Source organism: Monodelphis domestica, chromosome 8 (genome assembly GCF_027887165.1).
Source record: "Monodelphis domestica isolate mMonDom1 chromosome 8, mMonDom1.pri, whole genome shotgun sequence".
Lineage (NCBI taxonomy): Eukaryota > Metazoa > Chordata > Mammalia > Didelphimorphia > Didelphidae > Monodelphis > Monodelphis domestica.
Genome location: NC_077234.1, coordinates 260,043,667 through 260,061,139, shown reverse-complemented (window position 1 = coordinate 260,061,139; position 17,473 = coordinate 260,043,667). Strand labels below are relative to the sequence as shown.

The window sequence follows — 17,473 nt, the reverse complement described above, 5'->3', positions numbered from 1 at the left end:
TAAAGAGATAAAAAAGGCAAAACTGGGAGGGGCCTATATAGACAACATTACCCAGAGCAGCTCTCTGTAGGGAGGGCAAAGATTTGGAAAGTGAGGGAATGGCCATCAATTGAGGACTGGCTGAGTAAATTGTAGTATATGATTGTCAGGGAACACAACTGTGCTGTAAGACATGACAAGCAGAAGGGGCTCAGATTGCATGTACTCTGCAGGTTAGTTATTGCTTATAAAAACTAATACATCAGAAGATTATATTGTATTAGATGTAGTTCATTAGCTAATTCATGAAACAGAGCCTGAATTGCTTGACAGGCAGAATGTGAATGGCATCTAATGAGTGTCAGCTTAACTCCTGGACTACATGAGGATGGACAGGCAGCTGTCACCTAGGCTTGAACATAGCCTTCTCAGTGTCCCGGGGGCACCATTTCCTGCAGAGAGCATCCAAGTAGTTTTAGTCCTTTTCAGGAGTCTCTGATTAAGAGATGCTGGAAACACACACGTCCTGCATTGTTATTAACACTCTAATGTGTCCTGGTATGTCTGCTTTGGAAGACAATCTGAAATGTGAGCACGTCGCAAACAAATGTCCAGCTAATTCCCATGTTCCTCGGTAGGTATAAAATGATCATTAATACACTCTATGCTCAGAAACAGTCTGGCTTTTCCTGTTTCAGAGGATCTGTTGCTGGAATGCTGGTAGAATGAAGTAGCAGTCAATTATTTTAACATTCTGTGCTTCTGTCTCTAATGACTGATTTCATTTTTCCCTTAATAATTCTACCCAAGACTTACCTGTATGTGGTAGTATTCTTCAGCTTGAAACAAAACTTGTATCATGCCATTGCATTTTAGTTCAATCTAAACCCTATTCAACATTTTTAGATCTTCCTCCACCACCAGATCCCCCACCAGTTCAGGGTTTAAGGCACCAAATAGTCCCTGGCCAACATGGTGGTAACATGGAAAGTTCTGCAGAGAGAAAAGGCAGCTCTCTGGAGAGGCAACATGCATCCCCCATAGATGAAACCAAGAGCTCAAAGGATCGACAAGCTAGAACCTCCCTAGAGTGGCAGCAGCAGACACAGGAATGGATAAGCACCACAGAACCTCAAGAAGATTTCAGGAAAGTCCCACACAAACAAGCATTTGAATCAGGTGTGTCGTCCGAAACAAAGTGCAGACATTTTCCGTTTGTTTTTCACCGCGTGTTTTCATAAAAAAACGATGTTAGCAGGCAAGTTCAGTGGGCGGAGATCTCTTCACAGAGCAGGTCATGGAAACGATCTGGCTGTCTTTTCCACCTATCCAAAAAAGCACTAACTATAGCTATGAGCACTGTTCATACACTTATCATTTAATGAAAGTTGGCTTTATAGCATTGATCCCAGAAACGGAACCAAAGGGAAGGTTGTGCTTACAACTATGTTAGTAACGGTGACAATTGGTTAGGTGATTTTAGAGTTGCTCATTTTGGATAAATGAGGTTCAGAATCGTCAGTTTCTTGGGATATCCCTTTTAACAGGAAGATCGGGTCGAAGTCTAGACGAGAACTTCTAGCTCGTCTCTACATACTTTTTCATCTCCTAGATGAGAAAATTGAGAGCCCGGATGATTGTCATTTGTCCAGGGTTGCAGAGCAAGTGGCAGAGTCAGCATTTGGTCTCAGGTTCTATAACTCCAAACAGAATATTCTTTCTAATGTCATCTAAGTAAATAAATGAGTCAGTGTGGAAGTCTTATGTAGTCCAGGGCTTGTTTAATTCTCCAGTTGAGTCTTTTTAAGTCATGGCTGACTCTATGTGACTCCATTTGTGGTTTTCTTGGCAAAGATACTGGAATGGTTTGCCGTTGCCTCCTCAAACTCATTTTACAGATGAGGAAACGGAAGTAAAAAGGCTAAAGTGACTTGCTCAGTATCACACAACCAGCGAGTGTCGGAGGCCAGATTTGAATCAGGAAAATGAGTCTTCCTGACCTCTGTCTGCCCCATTTTGTTAAAATTCTACTTGAAGATTTGTGAAGAGTTTGCAAATACAAGTTCATTTTGTCTTCATAACTCCCAGATGGAGGTGCTGCTCTTATCCTTATTTTCACCAATCCACACTCTATTATAGTACTCTATGGATTACATCTGATGATTACCAAAAGATGTTGGTTATCCCTCATACCTCATGGACCCCTTGGGGAGGGATGAAGTATCAAAAGCACACAAACAATATTTAACTGAATGTTTTTTTTCAGTGAAATGAACAACTTATTTTCTCTGTTTCCCTAGAAACAACTAAACTTCTGGAAACGTATCCAACTAAAAAAGTTAAAATTGTGTTGCCACAATTTAAATTAAAATAAAGATAAAATCCATTCTTTTTTAAAAACCCTTACATTCTATCTTAGAATCAGTACTGGATAGTGGTTCTAAGGCAGAAGAGTGGTAAGGACTAGGCAATGGGGGTCAAGTGACTTGCCCAGGGTCACACAGCCAGGAAGTGTCTAAGGTAATATTTGAACCCAGGACCTCTCATCTCTGGGCCTGACTCTTAATCCACTCAGCCACCCAGCTGCCTCCATGACATCCATTCTTAATAAAAATCTAATCAGTTTCAGTGAACTCTGAAAGTTATTTCCAGATCTGCTTTTGTTAAGTAAACCATGATTCATCCTGTACAGTTTTCTTTTATGAATGTCAAATTTTATAAAAATGTTAACTATGTAAATAGAATTAGATACTCTATTATCTCAACTTTAAACAAATTTCTAGGAAGTAAGCACTTTAAAACCTTTCAAGTTGTGCAACAATTTTCTTTTTCTAGCTTGCCTTGCAAGGGGCATAAGATTGTATATCTTAAAATGCAGTATTTCAGCCAACTTTTAAAAATTGTGACAATGTTTATACTAACAAAAGTGTTCAAAAGATAGCCTGGAGAATATTAGGGAAAATTAGCACCTTCCTCACTGGAACATTATGGAAAAAAATAGGAAATAGTCACGTTTTCATTAAAATAAGTATGTGCAGCTATGTAAAAGCAGGTGGAGAATGCTAATTTTTAAGAAAGTTTTGATTCAAATTGTTAACATTCTAAAACTAAGTTGTCATAAAGATCTGAAATTTGAACAAATTGGGCACCTAACTCTGTTGATATGTAGAAATTCCTGAAATAGAGAGGATTTATCTGTCAATTTTCCTAGATATTGAACAATCAAGAAAATCACTCTAGGCTTCAGCGTTAGAGCGTTATTGCGTGTCCCTTCTACCCTGAGGCAACTGGTAATTTTTAGCCCTTTCCTGTGCTTCTGTTTTTCAGAGGAGGCCCTGGTACCATACAGCAAGCCCAGCTTCCCATCACCAGGGGGACATAGTTCATCAGGAACAGCTTCTTCAAAAGGATCAACCGGACCTAGGAAAGGCGAAGTCTTGCGAGGAAGTCACCAGCGCAATGCCAGCGACCTTCTTGATGTCGGCTATCTGGGACCCACCAGTCAAGGACCGTTTACAGGTGAATTATGTAAGTAGTTTCTGATTATATGAAATACAATGCATTGCTTTGTGTGGAGAATGAAAGAAACTCATCCCGAGTGGCAAAGGAAATTCCAATTATGACTTTTGAGCTGAGGCCTGGTAATGATCCAGATCACTTCTCTTCACATCAATGAAATGCACATTTTTACCATTTTTACATTTTGAAAATGTTGATTTTAATTTAGATGATCTTATTCTTTATAAGCATGAGAGGCTGCAGGGCATTATGCCAAACTGAATTCAAGGTTTACTCCAGACACGTATTCGTGGTCAGGAAGGACCTGAGTTCAAGTCAAACCTCAGATACCTTCAATTTGTGCGAATCTGGAAAAGTCTCTTAATCTGTGGGGGTCATAATAGCACCTACTTTATAGAGTTGTTGTGAGGCTCAAATGAGATTCTATGTGTGAAGCATAGTGACTGACACACATAGACACTCAATAAATACTTATTCTCCCTGAATTTTCCCAAGGAGCTCTCTCAGACTGCAAATTACAGAATAGACGCCAATGTGCATTGAAAGAGAACTTCTCACAAAGAGTTCCCTGGATGGATAAATCAAGGATCCATTTCACCTTGTGCAAACAAAAATCTAAAAGGACTCAAAAATGTAATTCGCTCTTTAATTTTTCCCATTTTACAATGAAATGATAAGAAATTACATTTAAAAAAGTTTTAGAAATTAACAGTTCTACATTAGTGACTGATAATTGTGTTTGAGTCTCATAAATTAAAACTAGGTTTAATACTGGAAAAATAATATAATCCATTTTAGGTACACAAATGACAGAAATAAATTGACTAAAAAAAATCAAAGCATTTCTACTATCTGGAGGGAAGAAATTCAAAGAATCTAAAAATCTAAAACCAAATTCTTTTTGAAAAAAATTTCTGCCATTAACCAAGACCACTCACAATTTATGTTGTGCTCAACACAAACAAAAGAAACAAAAGAAAGCAAAAACAAAATGCCCTCATCAGGTTTAAAGAGATCAATGTCTAGGTAACAGGCTCTATTTATCAATAGAACAATGGCCACTACTTTCCATGGAACTTACAGAATCATTTCCTACAACTGCTCCATACCTCTCCAATCATTTCCTATACCTGGTGTGAAGGTGAGGTTAAGAGATCCCTCTAATTGAACTGATCAAAGACATAACTCCATCTTACTATCCATATCTCAGGGAAGGGGCTTTCCTGGGCTGGTTAGAACTTTCTCTTTACAAACTAGTTTATTCTTCACTAAGAATATCAAAAGATTCGAGTTCAAGACATTCTTCCATTATACTACTAAGGTTTCTCATTCATATAAATTAGACCAAGAACTTTAAAGCACTACTCATATATGTCACGTGAAGATATATCTGTATGTATGTAGGGGAGACATTGAGCAGAAGAAGAGGATTGGCTTCATTTGCTTCTACAGAGCTTTTAAAATATTTATTCTATTAACTCATGATTTGTATATTTTATCCTTTTTCAAACTCAGAATTTATGACTAATAAAGGTAACCAAATTCCATATCCATTTGGAACCTCGAATTTGGGACCAAGAGAGTGAAACAAGTCTCAGTAAAAATCATCCTTGTCCTATTCATTTTTAATTAATTTATTTTAAAAAGAGAAGACATCCTCTGGAATTTCTTAAGACAAAGCGAATGGAAAAAAAAAAAACAATTGGCTGAATATAAACTAACATAGACTTCAGAGACAGGACTACCCCGTAATTCTCCCTGATATATTATAACAGTGTATGAAAAATAAAATCTCACAAAACCTAGGCATATAGTTATCAGTAACAATTTTGACTCAACTTTCCTCTTATTTGATTGAACTCTGCCTTCTTTGAATTTCTTATAAAATGGGGGAAAATGAGTTGGAGTGAGTTTTTTTAAAATTCCACTTCAAACCCTTAGTGGAAATATCTTTCAACTCTCACGGCCTTAGTTTTCTCATTTGTAATTTGGAAATAATATAAATATTGACATTTATTGGGAGAGAAAGTACTTTGTAGTAATTAAAGTGTGATAGAAATATGAAATATGGTTATGGATTTATTTTAGACTAATTTAAACTTTTACTTTGATGCCTAAAAATGCACAAAATACAATTATTAAATATTTGCTAGAGGCCAACCATGATGTTAAGCTGCGGTAATAAAATATCCGAAATGTTTCTCCCCATTCCTAGTCTCCAAATGACCTATTCAATTTTGTTCAAAAAATTAGAACTGTAACTGCCATCGTTTATTAAAATTACTAAAGTCTTAAAACTTATTTATACCTCAGGTGGTCATCAGGCTGTAGTTTTTGGTTACGCTGGAGAAAGTCCATATTTATCGGGAAGACTGCTATTATAAAAGCAGGTTGTTATTATAATGGCCAACTCTTTTTAGGGTTAGAGATAGATAGATTGAATGCCAAAGGATGCTGAGCAAAACAAGTGGGGTTTCCAAAGAAGAAACAATCCTAGAGATTTCTTAAAGAAAGTGGTTACCTTAAAGAAAGCAAGGGAAATTCTATTCCTTCGATACAGGTTAAGAAGGATTACCAGCATTTGTTTCAGCACCTTCTATAGGTATACAAAGAAAAGCAAAAACATTACCTCTCCCAAAGGAGGTCACAATCTAACAGGGAGACAAGATGCAAATATAAGCAAACATATACAAGAAAGATGGGAGCCTGGGAAGCCAACGTCATGGAATCACAAATTCTTTAGGGTATTGGGGGTAAGAAAGTGTCAGGTTCTGAAAGACTTTAGAACCCCCAAATGACTTGATATTTGTTTCTGGAGGTCTCAGGGGGCCACTGGAATTCACTGCATCCAAACATACAAACACAAGGAGAGTCTTGGTGTTTTCCAAAGCAATGGTTCTTTATCTAACAAACTTGCGGCCATTGTGTAATGTATGCCGACTGACAAACAATTTCTAGAAAGTTACATCAAAGTTGGCAAAAGGGTAAAGCAGAATTCAGCCAAATTCTTGGCCAATTTGTTCAAAAGGGGAGCAGTTAAGAGGGGTTCATTTCCCAGCTCCTCTAGGATCGCACAAACGTTGAGAAGTAGATTTCTTCTCTCTCAACACAGAGCTAGTCCTGCGTTTAGTGCCCACTAAGTCCATGATTCTATACATCTATTTGCCTAATAGAATATGCCAATATTTAGTTTTTGCAAACCTATAAGCTCACCAGCGAGGGCATTTCCATGGGGAAATTCTTCCTGCCTGTGCATCCTGGGAACGCATCTCTGTAATCTCAAACTCTTGCTTGGGATAAAGTCAAGTGACTTATCCTTGGTTATACGTGTAATAATATGTGTCAGTGGCAGGAATAGAACCCAATTCTTCCTGTCTGCAAGTGAAATCTGCCCACTATCCCCTATTGCCTCCACATTAATGATGCTTTACACTTATATGTAAGGCTTTAATTCCATTTTGAATAATTGCAGAGGATACAGAGTTCTAAAGCATATCACTCTGACCTCAGAGAGCCTCAAAGTCTGCTGAGGAGAAGCTCCATGACATTTGGTCTTCAAAACAGGCTAGGCACATATTATTATTATTGCCATTGTACAGAGGAGTAAAGAGAACTCTGAGACAAGACAGTGTGGCTTACCTAGCACTCAGACAAGGGTCTTCTAGGTCTTCAAAGTCCAGAACCTCTTTTTAACTTGAAAAAATAATAAAGCAGAAAACATGGGGAGAGTTTAGCTAATTAGCATGAGTAAAGGGTTCATGCAGACCAAGGGAAGGTCTATGGAAAGAGAAAAAGCAACAGGCATTTTGTTCATGTAAATGTTACCCCCCTTTAATCCTCTAAGGCTTAGAGCAGCCTCAAAGGCTTTCCACAAACTGTTTCCAAAAACTAGAAACCTGTAGATGGACAGAAGGTAAGGACAAATTAGGTGTGGGATCCAGCTTCATGTAAATATAATGTTCTAACTGATTCATGCCATTTGCCCACCATTTCAGTAGATCAGGCTTACTGAAAAATACACTCTGTCAGACTCAATGGAACCCCCAGTATTTGGGGTTTAATACTCCACGGAACATTTCTTGAAGAGCATGTTGATGTTGAGGATATAAGTCATGTCGTAGTCTGTTGTTGGCCATGAATTTCTTCGTATATGATCTGAGCCTACTCCTATTTATGAACTCAATGTTTATGACATCTCTTCCTTCTAAGTTTTAAATTATTTTCTTTCCCCCTTTTAAAAACAGGACTAGAATAACAAGTATATTTCAAGAAAGCATCATGAAACTACATTAACTGTAGTGCGACTTAGATTTTTGAAGCAGCCCCTTAAATCATCTGAATGGCATCAATCTTGCAAGTGTACGTTTTTGTGAATTTCTTTTCTGTCTCCCTCTCTCTCTCTCTTTGTATTAGAGTAGTTGAGAAGAGAAGTGCAAAGCTGCTCTGAAGGACCAGCAGGTCTGAACTCATGGAAGTGATGACACTAAACAGTGCAATGAACAATGTCTTTATTTATGTACTATTGAAAGAGCTGTAAATGCAATGTAAAGACACACAGCCACACATATCCCACAGCTATTTTCCTTGTATTCTCTTTGAAAGACACCATCCACCTTAACTATTTCTTGTCAGAAGTATATCAAAAAGAAAGAAAAAATGACCTTCCAGGATGAAAAAAGGCTTTCCTCTGTATATAATTTCTGTTGTGGCGTTGCTATGCAAGTTCACTCTCTTTTTAGCTCTGTCCATATTAACGTCTTTTCTTATTGGTCTGTTGTACTCTCTGTGAATTAATAGGCTGTGGTGCCATATATGGACTTTTAATTGTGTAGCTTTTCTGTTTAAAGTTTGCACTGCAATTTTCTTTGGTGATAAGCACAAATCTCTACTCCTCATGACATGAAGAAAAAAGACTGAATGTGAAGGGAGTTTATGTACTGTACGCTATGTTGAATAGTGCAGGATGGAACTGATTGTGTTATATGCTTTTCCATTGGGGTGAAGGAATATAAGGAAGTGAAACTGAAAAATTGATGTGAACATCAGGGACTCATTCAGTTTAAAAAAGCAAGATGGCGGCTTTTACTGTTTTAAAGACGATGTGGGGGTTCCAAAAAGAAATGTGCATTTGACAATGAATATGCACAAAACGTGCAGGTGGCCATGATGTACTCAAAGTGATGGAAAAAGCCCCAGGTTCTCTGCAGTGTCCATTCTCACCTGCCCAGATGTGATTAAGCAATATGTGATTACTAGAAAGAGACGTTTCACTGAAGCTGCATTCGTACCACAGTCTCGAAAGCATTTTGTAAATTGCTCGAATCCATTAGATCAAAATATGATGTGAAGTTCCCCAAGGAAACAAATATAATCTCTAGACTAGCTAGCAAGTATTTAAAGATGCAATTTATCATTAAGACATACTCGGGCTGCTTCCAAATCTGTTACAATATCTTGTTTCATCTTTATAACACATGCACAGTACACTAGAGGATAGAGCTGCATCACTGAAATCCATAATTTTTTCTAATGTCATTTACATGAAGTCGTGTTTTATTTAAGAAGTGAAGCTTGTTCCACCCAACTTATAGAGAAATCGTAAGTGCTCAAAAAGCACTGCTAAGAGTATGTTCATTTCATGGTAAGTATTTCTTGAACCAGAACTATCAATTCTGAGAAATTGGCTGCAAACCAAAACCGTAGGACCCACTTTTCTGAGTGAAGTGAAAAGGAGTTTAACAGGGACACAGTGCATGCTTTTGTGCTTTTTTATAAAACCAAACCATGCAAGTGAATAGTAATAACAGTATCCTGCCTCATCTTTTGTTTTCATGACTAAAGTAATATTTTTAAGTGTGAAGAAAATTATTAGAATTTTGAAATATCTACTAGCTCTTATACATATATAAAAAGCCAAGTTTGCCCACATGGCACATCCACATTTTTAGAGTTTGCTGATAGCTATCCTTTCTCATTACTCTCCAAGATAATCCACCGTTCCCTTCAAAAATTAGTTGGGTCCCTGCTCTGCCTTGCAAAGTCAATACCTTGATACATGATTGGCCTGGATCTCCCAGTTTTACTTTTCCTTGCAATAGCAGAGTAGGAAACAAACGTATTGGTTGCCTTTATTTTTCTTAAACCCACAATAGTAAAAGCAAATATCAGGAACCAGGCTGTGCTTTGGTGGCTAAAGAAGCATCTGTTCCTCACTCCACACAAATGACTCCACAATGGGCAATAAACAGTTCAAATTCACATAGTGAAAATGAGTTCCTGAACGCCTTCCCAGCCCGTTTTCTAACATCCGTGTCTGCAACTTCAACAAGCTTCTTTTCCCCTTAGCTATGAAAGAGTATGTGTTGAAGGTGTACAAGCTGTGTGTTGGGAATGATTGCGTGAACAGCCAGAAACCGTAGGGCCGAGCGATCTCAGACCCTGGTATTTCTGATGCCAAAGGAGAACATCTTCGACCACTCAGTTTAAAACCTAGCAGCCCCGGAGTGTGCTTTGTATCTCTGAAGAGTTGTGCTGTTTAAATCAGAAGTATGTAACCTATTGACAGTAGCTGCTGAAATCGTCTTCTCTGCTCCCTTAACACCAGATTCAAAGGTCTGAGTTGGACATGAGTCAGTTATTATGGGCCAGAGAAACAGTTTATCCTACACCTAGCTGAAACACTCTGTGGGGATGGCTTCAGGGAATTGTTATTTTTCTACATTGATGTAAAGCAAACCGATATATTCCTTACAAAATGGAGTGTGTATTTTAGCAGGAGTGTCGATTCTATGACGTGCCGATTGTAGTACTCTGGTTATCGCATGGAATTCAGCAACATCAGCAACTGAAAGACATGAAGCTTGCTGACCCAAAGGCAAGACATCAAATGTACAAACATGCGTTCCTTAGCTGCAAAGTCTACTTTTCCTTGCTGATTGTGTCAGTAAGTTAAAGTGTCATTATGCCCAGTTCTCTGTTCCAGAAGTCACAGAGCAAAGTGCATGTAAATCTATGAATTGAAGGCCTCCACAGGCTTATGCATATGTAGGAAGCGTCAGTCCCACTTGGCAGTCAAGGATAATGCTACCTCATGGCCATTTCTGCAAAAGCACAATACGATTTAGTTTGAAAACTCCCTTTCATGAGATGCCTGTGACTGTCAGAGCAAATGCTCATCTATGGCTCTGTATTTAGGTTGCAGACATAATACTTGTGTTCTAAAGCTTTTTTATACCACTTTAACGTAGAGGCTAGAAGAGCATGTACCAGCTGCCATGAGCTCCATGAGAACAATTCATTGTTCCAATAAATGTGAGTCCAACTTAGGAAGAGAATGAAAGAAAGCATAGAAAGATAACTGAGTCCAACTTTTGTGAATCAATGTTAAATAACACAACTAAAAAGGAAGTGTTAGACTTTTCCCTCACATATTCTATGGGGAAGACCCATTCACAGATGGTATCTTCTGGCTCATGGGGGAAGTGGGACTAGATGGCCTAGAAAGTCCCTTTCAAATAGGAAATTGATTAATATATAAATTCATGTTTTAATATTCTAAGACTTTTAATTAGTTTTCAATCAGTGTTGAGTTAACATTTTTATTTAGCTTTGGTGGAACACCTTACAATTTCTGTCAAAAATTGACTCTTATTCTTTGACAACATAATCATAATCATCCCAATTTAATTTCAGACATATGATTTATCTGCTCCAATGGGAAGTGATTGTGTGTCAGTACTGAAGTTGTAAAGAATCATGATATTTTCACTAATGTGTTCATCTGCCCATATATATTTTGCTTCTGAAGTTATATAACACTGATTTGGTATATATAGCAACATGTCTCTCCCCATTATATTATGTGAAATTTACTATTTCTTTTCTAATAATTGTACCTAAAAAACCACAGTACAATTCCAATATGTTTTAATTTACTATTTCTTTTTTTTATCTCATTTTGATACAAGCCATTGATTGTGAATTGATAGTGTTTTAAGATGGAGGATATTGTGACAGCACTTAGACTCTTTTTAAGTTGGCTTTTCTAGATTTATTTTTGTCTGTAGTTTGTTCAAGTCACCAAAAAAAAAAAATCCAAACTATTAATGTGTTACATTGGTATTGTTAGTACAGCAAAGTTAAATTGACATAAGAAGTTGGTTTACTAGTACTGTCAAAAACTGTGTATTGTATGGGGAAAAATAAAACATTCACATTTCAAATCTCTAAAAATCTCTCTGTGAAATCATCTTAACTCTTCACAATCAGAACTACAATGAAAACTCTTTTATTTTAGACTGCTTCATCAGCAACAGAAGAACCTAAAATGCCGTGGGGCTTTCAAAGCTTTATCAAATATTTGCATTTCTTACAAGTTTTGTTAGGGGCCGAAATGAGATGTAGTTCTGAAGAAAATGACAACGCATGATTTACAACTAATAGCTTCCTTATGCTGTCCCTGCAGTGTTCCCAATACACTTACTCCATCATCCCAGATTTGTGAATTCTTTGAGGAGCTGAGTTAAGAAGTGAAAGTGTAGACAGGTGCATCTTCAGAATCGGGAGTGACAAGAATACAGCCAAGTATGGAAATTAAAATCCAAAGGCTGTTACAGCCTTCCAGTTAGATGACTATATGGTACATGCAGGACTCCAAACTTCACATTTTTACTTGGTGAGCAACACAAACAAATCAGACGTCTGATGATTTTCTAGTTGAATCTGAGATCCTGATCATGGACACTGACAGGTGTTTAAAGGCAAAAAGAGAAATTTACAGTTGGGGAAACAGGAGTCATTCATAATATAAGCAATATGAATTTATTGGTCACGTGCAGGTCAGAACACATTTGGCCTGGGCTTCTTTGCATGCCGTTCTTAATCTAGTACTTCCCAACCTTCAGATCTGAGAAGTCCCAACACCCTAAATGCCCTTCTGAGGGAGGGAAGGCCCCTGGCCTCCATGACCTATGGCTGACTTCCTGGTCTCTCTAGCTCTTACAGGAGTTTGTTTGACACTCAGTACATTATAAAATACATTCACCTACCTAGAATTAAGACATGACTTGCTATCTTTATTCCAATTTAGAACTCAGCTACTATCTGGGGACTATATCCTTTCTTACCCAGGCTGTTGGGGTACTATATACTCACTACAAATCACACAGTTAGTTACAAGGTATAAAACTAAAGGATTATTAAGCTAATACCAACGAGGGACTGCTTAATTAAATTTCCTTCTTACATTACTCATGTACTAGGTAGAATAATGGCCAAAAATTGAGAGAGCAATTTCAATAAATTCCTTCATCCTGGCCAGAACTACACAAAAATTCAGCTAAAAGCTGAGACTTAAAGAGGGATCTTTCCTAAGAAGCCAGTTCTAGCAAGGTAAAGAGACCATAAGATGTCTACCTGGGGAAGCTTCAGAGTATACAGAACCTACACAAACCCCTAAGAGGAAAAATTCCAGGGAAAGAGGCATAAGAGGATGCAAAATAGAATGGAAGATCACAGTTCCCTTAATGGGAAAGAATCTGAAGGAAGAGAAGAGACAACACACCAGCAGGGAAGACAAAAACCAGCCAATCTTCATCAAATGAGCTTCAAGGAATACAGATACTCTAGCATCTTGATCAATGAAACACCAGGAACTTTTAAGACCTTCTGTGCCCCAGATAGGGGAACATCCAGAAGCAGAAATATTGTTTTCTAGGAAATAGCAGAATAGAATAAAAGACCACTAGTGCCCTGATCATGGAAGCCTTAAAGGGAACAAAAACACACAAAATACTCTGGCCAGGGGAGCTCTACCATTCAGAAATATCATGGAAGCCCAGAAGGAAAAGGAGCAACACACCTAGCATTCTGAATGAGCAATGAAGGGTCCAAGGGAAGAAACGACGGTAGGGGAGGGGCTTTGATCCATTCAGTGACAGTTATTGGGGTAATAAAAGGATATTATTAAGGAGGATATTATGGTATATACTTTGCTGAATGATCATAAAGAATTTTTCAGCTCTCCTCCTGGAAGGAAAGACAAGAGTGACTTCCCTTCACCAGGCCAGTACGCAAACTACTTGATATATATACATATATATGTGTGTGTGTGTATGTATGTATGTATGTATGCATGTATGTTCATATATATAGATGCTTAAATATATTATATAATAAGGATTAATATTAATAAGAGGCCTTAAATCTAAGGGAAACTATTCACTCAGGCTACTGGCACAATCCTTATCATTGACTAAAACCCCATAAACATGCTATCTGACTAAAACGTTCTATAATTCTTAATTAAAAGTAACTTATCTATGCTAAGAGTGTCTCCCAGTAGACAGATGAGCTAACCAAAATGTCTAACTGGACAGAGTGTGACTCTGAGATGGCACTCAGAGCCCAGGCAAGCAGGTTTTCCCCTCTCACGAGAGTTCTCAAAGTAGCAGATCTGACAAATTCTTCTTCATAATGAATTTCCACCATGAGGAAAGTGGAAAATCCCTCAAGATGGCTTCAGAGTTCTTTTTCTTTCCTGTCACAGCAGCGTTATATCCAGAGAGTAAGAGCTGAGTTGGCCAGAGGTCAGAGACCAACTGCTCCCAGGACTCTGCCACCTTTACTCCTTCAAAGCTCATGCAGAGTTCCTTCTTGCCTCAAGTACTCTTTAGTCTCTGGGACAACCCTACAGAATTCCTATCTTATCAGACCGTATCAATATATTACTCATTTCCTAATTTTCTTAGTATATCGTGAAACACAAAGTTCCAACTGTAGACATTGAAGTCTGCTAGCCATCAGCACAAGCATACCAAGAAAAATGGAAGCCAGTAGAGAGTACCCAGGGAGGGGAGGTCAAATTAGAACCAAAACAGGGACTGACCACCTACCTAAGAATGTGCCCAAACTTTCTCTGGCAATAGTTTTTTAATAAGGCCAGGGAAATGAATAAATGTGTGATGACACTAAACATAATGAACAAATATGAGTCAAGAATCATTCAGGAGAAAAACATAGGAGAGAATATCTTTCCAACAACTATGAGTTAAACTCCAGAAAAGAAAATGATTGTCCAGTAAGAATTATAAGAATTCGTGGAAGAAGTGAAATTAAAGTAATAAAGAGTCATAAGAATAATTAATGTCTTACTTAGTATGGTAAAGCTTATATAAGAAAAGGATACTCAGAAAATTAGAATGGATCAAAAATTATTTCACGAGACCACATGAAATATTACATCAGAAAAGAGGAAAAAATAGTCTACCTAAAGTAAGTGACTTGGAACAAGAGGTCAAGTAAGAATCAATTCTCTTCCTAAGAATCAAGAACAAAAGACAACTCTGGCCACCATATTTTAAGAAATTATGAAAAAAATGAACCAAAAGGCCAAGACTACATTGACCACTTGCTGTAAGAAACTATAAATTAATCTTTGAAGAATGGCATAGCCAAAATTTGGAACTTTTGAAAGTTTCAAAGGAAATATATATATATATATATATATATATATATATATATACACACACACACACACACACACACACACATATATATATATATAAGCAGCTAAAAAGAGCAGCTAAAAAAGAAATATAATAAGGATTATATAAAACTTGGCAGTTGTATTGTGATGAAGAAAAATACATTTTTAAATATAGTATTCCCAAAATGCAAAAAATAAAAAGTGAACCATATTAGTATGGGGAAAAATGAATCTTTAACAGAATAAGCATCTTTCAAACATTCCTAATGAAAATACCAGAGCTGAATTGAAAGCAAAAAATCTGTTGTGGATCTGGTTTTTTGTTTGTTTCTGTAGTCAAAAAGAATAAAGAAAAGGGAGGGGGACATTCACTAAGAAAGAAGAAGACTGGAAGGGCTTTTTATTTCTCATAACATAGAACACAATAAAAGTGCACAGATATGAAGAAAAGGGTTGGGAGAACAGGTACCAAATGAACTTCACTCATATGATCTTGGTTAAGAAAAATCAACCACCTGCATGATCACGCTCACACAAATGCATGTACATACACAGAGTTTGATTTAGAGATGCCTTAAATCCAGTGGGAAAATAGGTAGACAGAAATGTACAGAAAGGGGTGTAAGTGGAAGTATAGTGTTTGGGCGAGAATAAACAAGAATAAAATAAATTTCATCTAGAATCTCAAGGAAAATATTGCAAAAGAATGGACAGACAGGGGATCTAGCAATTCCAGATATGAAACGATACTCTACTACAGAGCAACAAACAAATGATTTTGTACTGCTTAATAAAGAAGTCAACTTGTAGAATAAATGTTACACAGAGAAGCATTTACAGAACATACATTGTAGCATAGAGTTCAATAAAACCAAAATTCCAAGATTACTCAGATGAAAACCTATTATTTAATTTAAAAAACTTTGGAAATTGTTAAGCAATCCTCTATCACATAGAATTTAATTGTAAATCTATCTAATCATTAGGATGTTTTACTTAGGAAACTCATTGATGACTTATTCAACTTCTCTAAGGTAAGGTTATTTACTTATTGTATTTCCTCTTCTGTTAATCTGGGCACTTTATATTTATTTAAAATATTCATCTATTTCATTAAAAATTGTTTGGTTTACTGTAATAAAATTGGGCAAAATAATAATTGCTTTAATTTCATATTCATTGATTCACCCTTTTCATTTTTGATACTAGTAACTTAGTTTTCATCTTTCTTTTTTAAAATCTAATTTGATTGATTTGATTGATTAATGGTTTATCTATTTAACTATTTTCTCTTCATAAAAACCAGATTCCAGTGTTATTTTTACCTTGTTTTATTTTCTTACTTCCAATTTTATCAATATTTCCTTTGATTTCTTGAGATTTCAGTTTTGGTTTTTAATCTATGATATCTATTGCATTTTTTATTTGCATGCCATATTCACCAATCTTCTCTTTCACCACTTTTAACACTATATTTCTATGAAGACACATTTTTTCCCACACTAACTCTTTTGACTTTATCCCACAATGTTATCTCATTGTTTTTATTCACTTTAAGGAAATTATTTATTGTTGCTATGATTTGTTTCTTGACCCACTTGTTCTTTCATATTAAATTGTTTAGTTTCCAATTAGCTTTTATCTAAGCTTTAATCTAAGACCAATCATGGCCTTTAATTGAATATATTTTTATTTCATTCTGGTCTGGGAAAAGTGCATTTAATATTTTTTGCTTTTCTATTTTTGGTTAAGGCATTTTTAATGACCAATTTTGGCCAATTTTTGTATAGGTGCCATGTACCACTGAGGAAAATGGTCTATTCTTTTGTTCTTACACAGTTTCTCCAGAGGCCCAGCATATCTAACCTTTTTAAAGCCTTATTCATGTCCTTAACATTTTTCTTATTAATTTTTGGTTAGATTTCTCTAGTTCTGAGAGGGGGAAATTGAGGTCCACCATTATTATAGGTTTAATTTTTATTTCCTCTTGGATTTCATTTAACATTTCCTTCAAAATTAGGGTCCTATGCCATTTTGGCATACGTTTAGTATTGAAATTACTTCATTGTCTTTGGTTCATTTTAGCATGATGTAGTTTCCCTGTTTATCCCTTTTCGTTAGATCTCTTTTTGTTTTTCTTTTTCTGAGACCATGATTGCTATCACTGATTTTTTACTTTCAAAGAAAAACAATAGATTCTACTCAACTATTTTAATTCTTTGTATGTTTCTGTTTTAATTTTTTTTTTTTGTAAATGCCATATTATCAAATTCTGGTTTCCATTCCACTCTTTTATCCATTTCTGTTCTATTGGTGGGATCATTCCATTCACATTCAAACTTATAATAACTGTGCATTTCCCTTCATACTATTTTCTTCTGTTTTTCTTTTTCTTCATTTTCTCCATTCTTTAGTTGTTTTTTTTATTACTGTTTCCTTTTGTCTGCCCTCTATTTATCACCTCTCTTTTCTTTTATTCCCTTCTCCTCC

General features: G+C 36.4%; 1 protein-coding gene across 16 annotated transcripts in view; it reads left to right on the top strand.

Annotated features, from left to right (window-relative positions):
* Nucleotides 1-11,730, top strand: part of ROBO2 (roundabout guidance receptor 2) — a 608,856-nt gene extending 597,126 nt beyond the window's left edge. For 9 of the 16 annotated variants that reach the window (XM_056807269.1, XM_056807267.1, XM_056807265.1 and 6 more), the window contains 3 exons: nt 886-1,158; nt 3,307-3,507; nt 7,917-11,730. In XM_056807269.1, coding sequence (XP_056663247.1) covers nt 886-1,158; nt 3,307-3,507; nt 7,917-7,945 — 503 coding nt within the window. In that variant the 3' untranslated portion in view covers nt 7,946-11,730. Of the gene's footprint in view, nt 1-885; nt 1,159-3,306; nt 3,508-7,742 lie in introns of all 16 variants that reach the window. The other 7 variants (XM_056807276.1, XM_056807273.1, XM_056807275.1 and 4 more) reach the window with 3 other exon arrangements.
* Nucleotides 11,731-17,473: the final 5,743 nt, after the last annotated feature.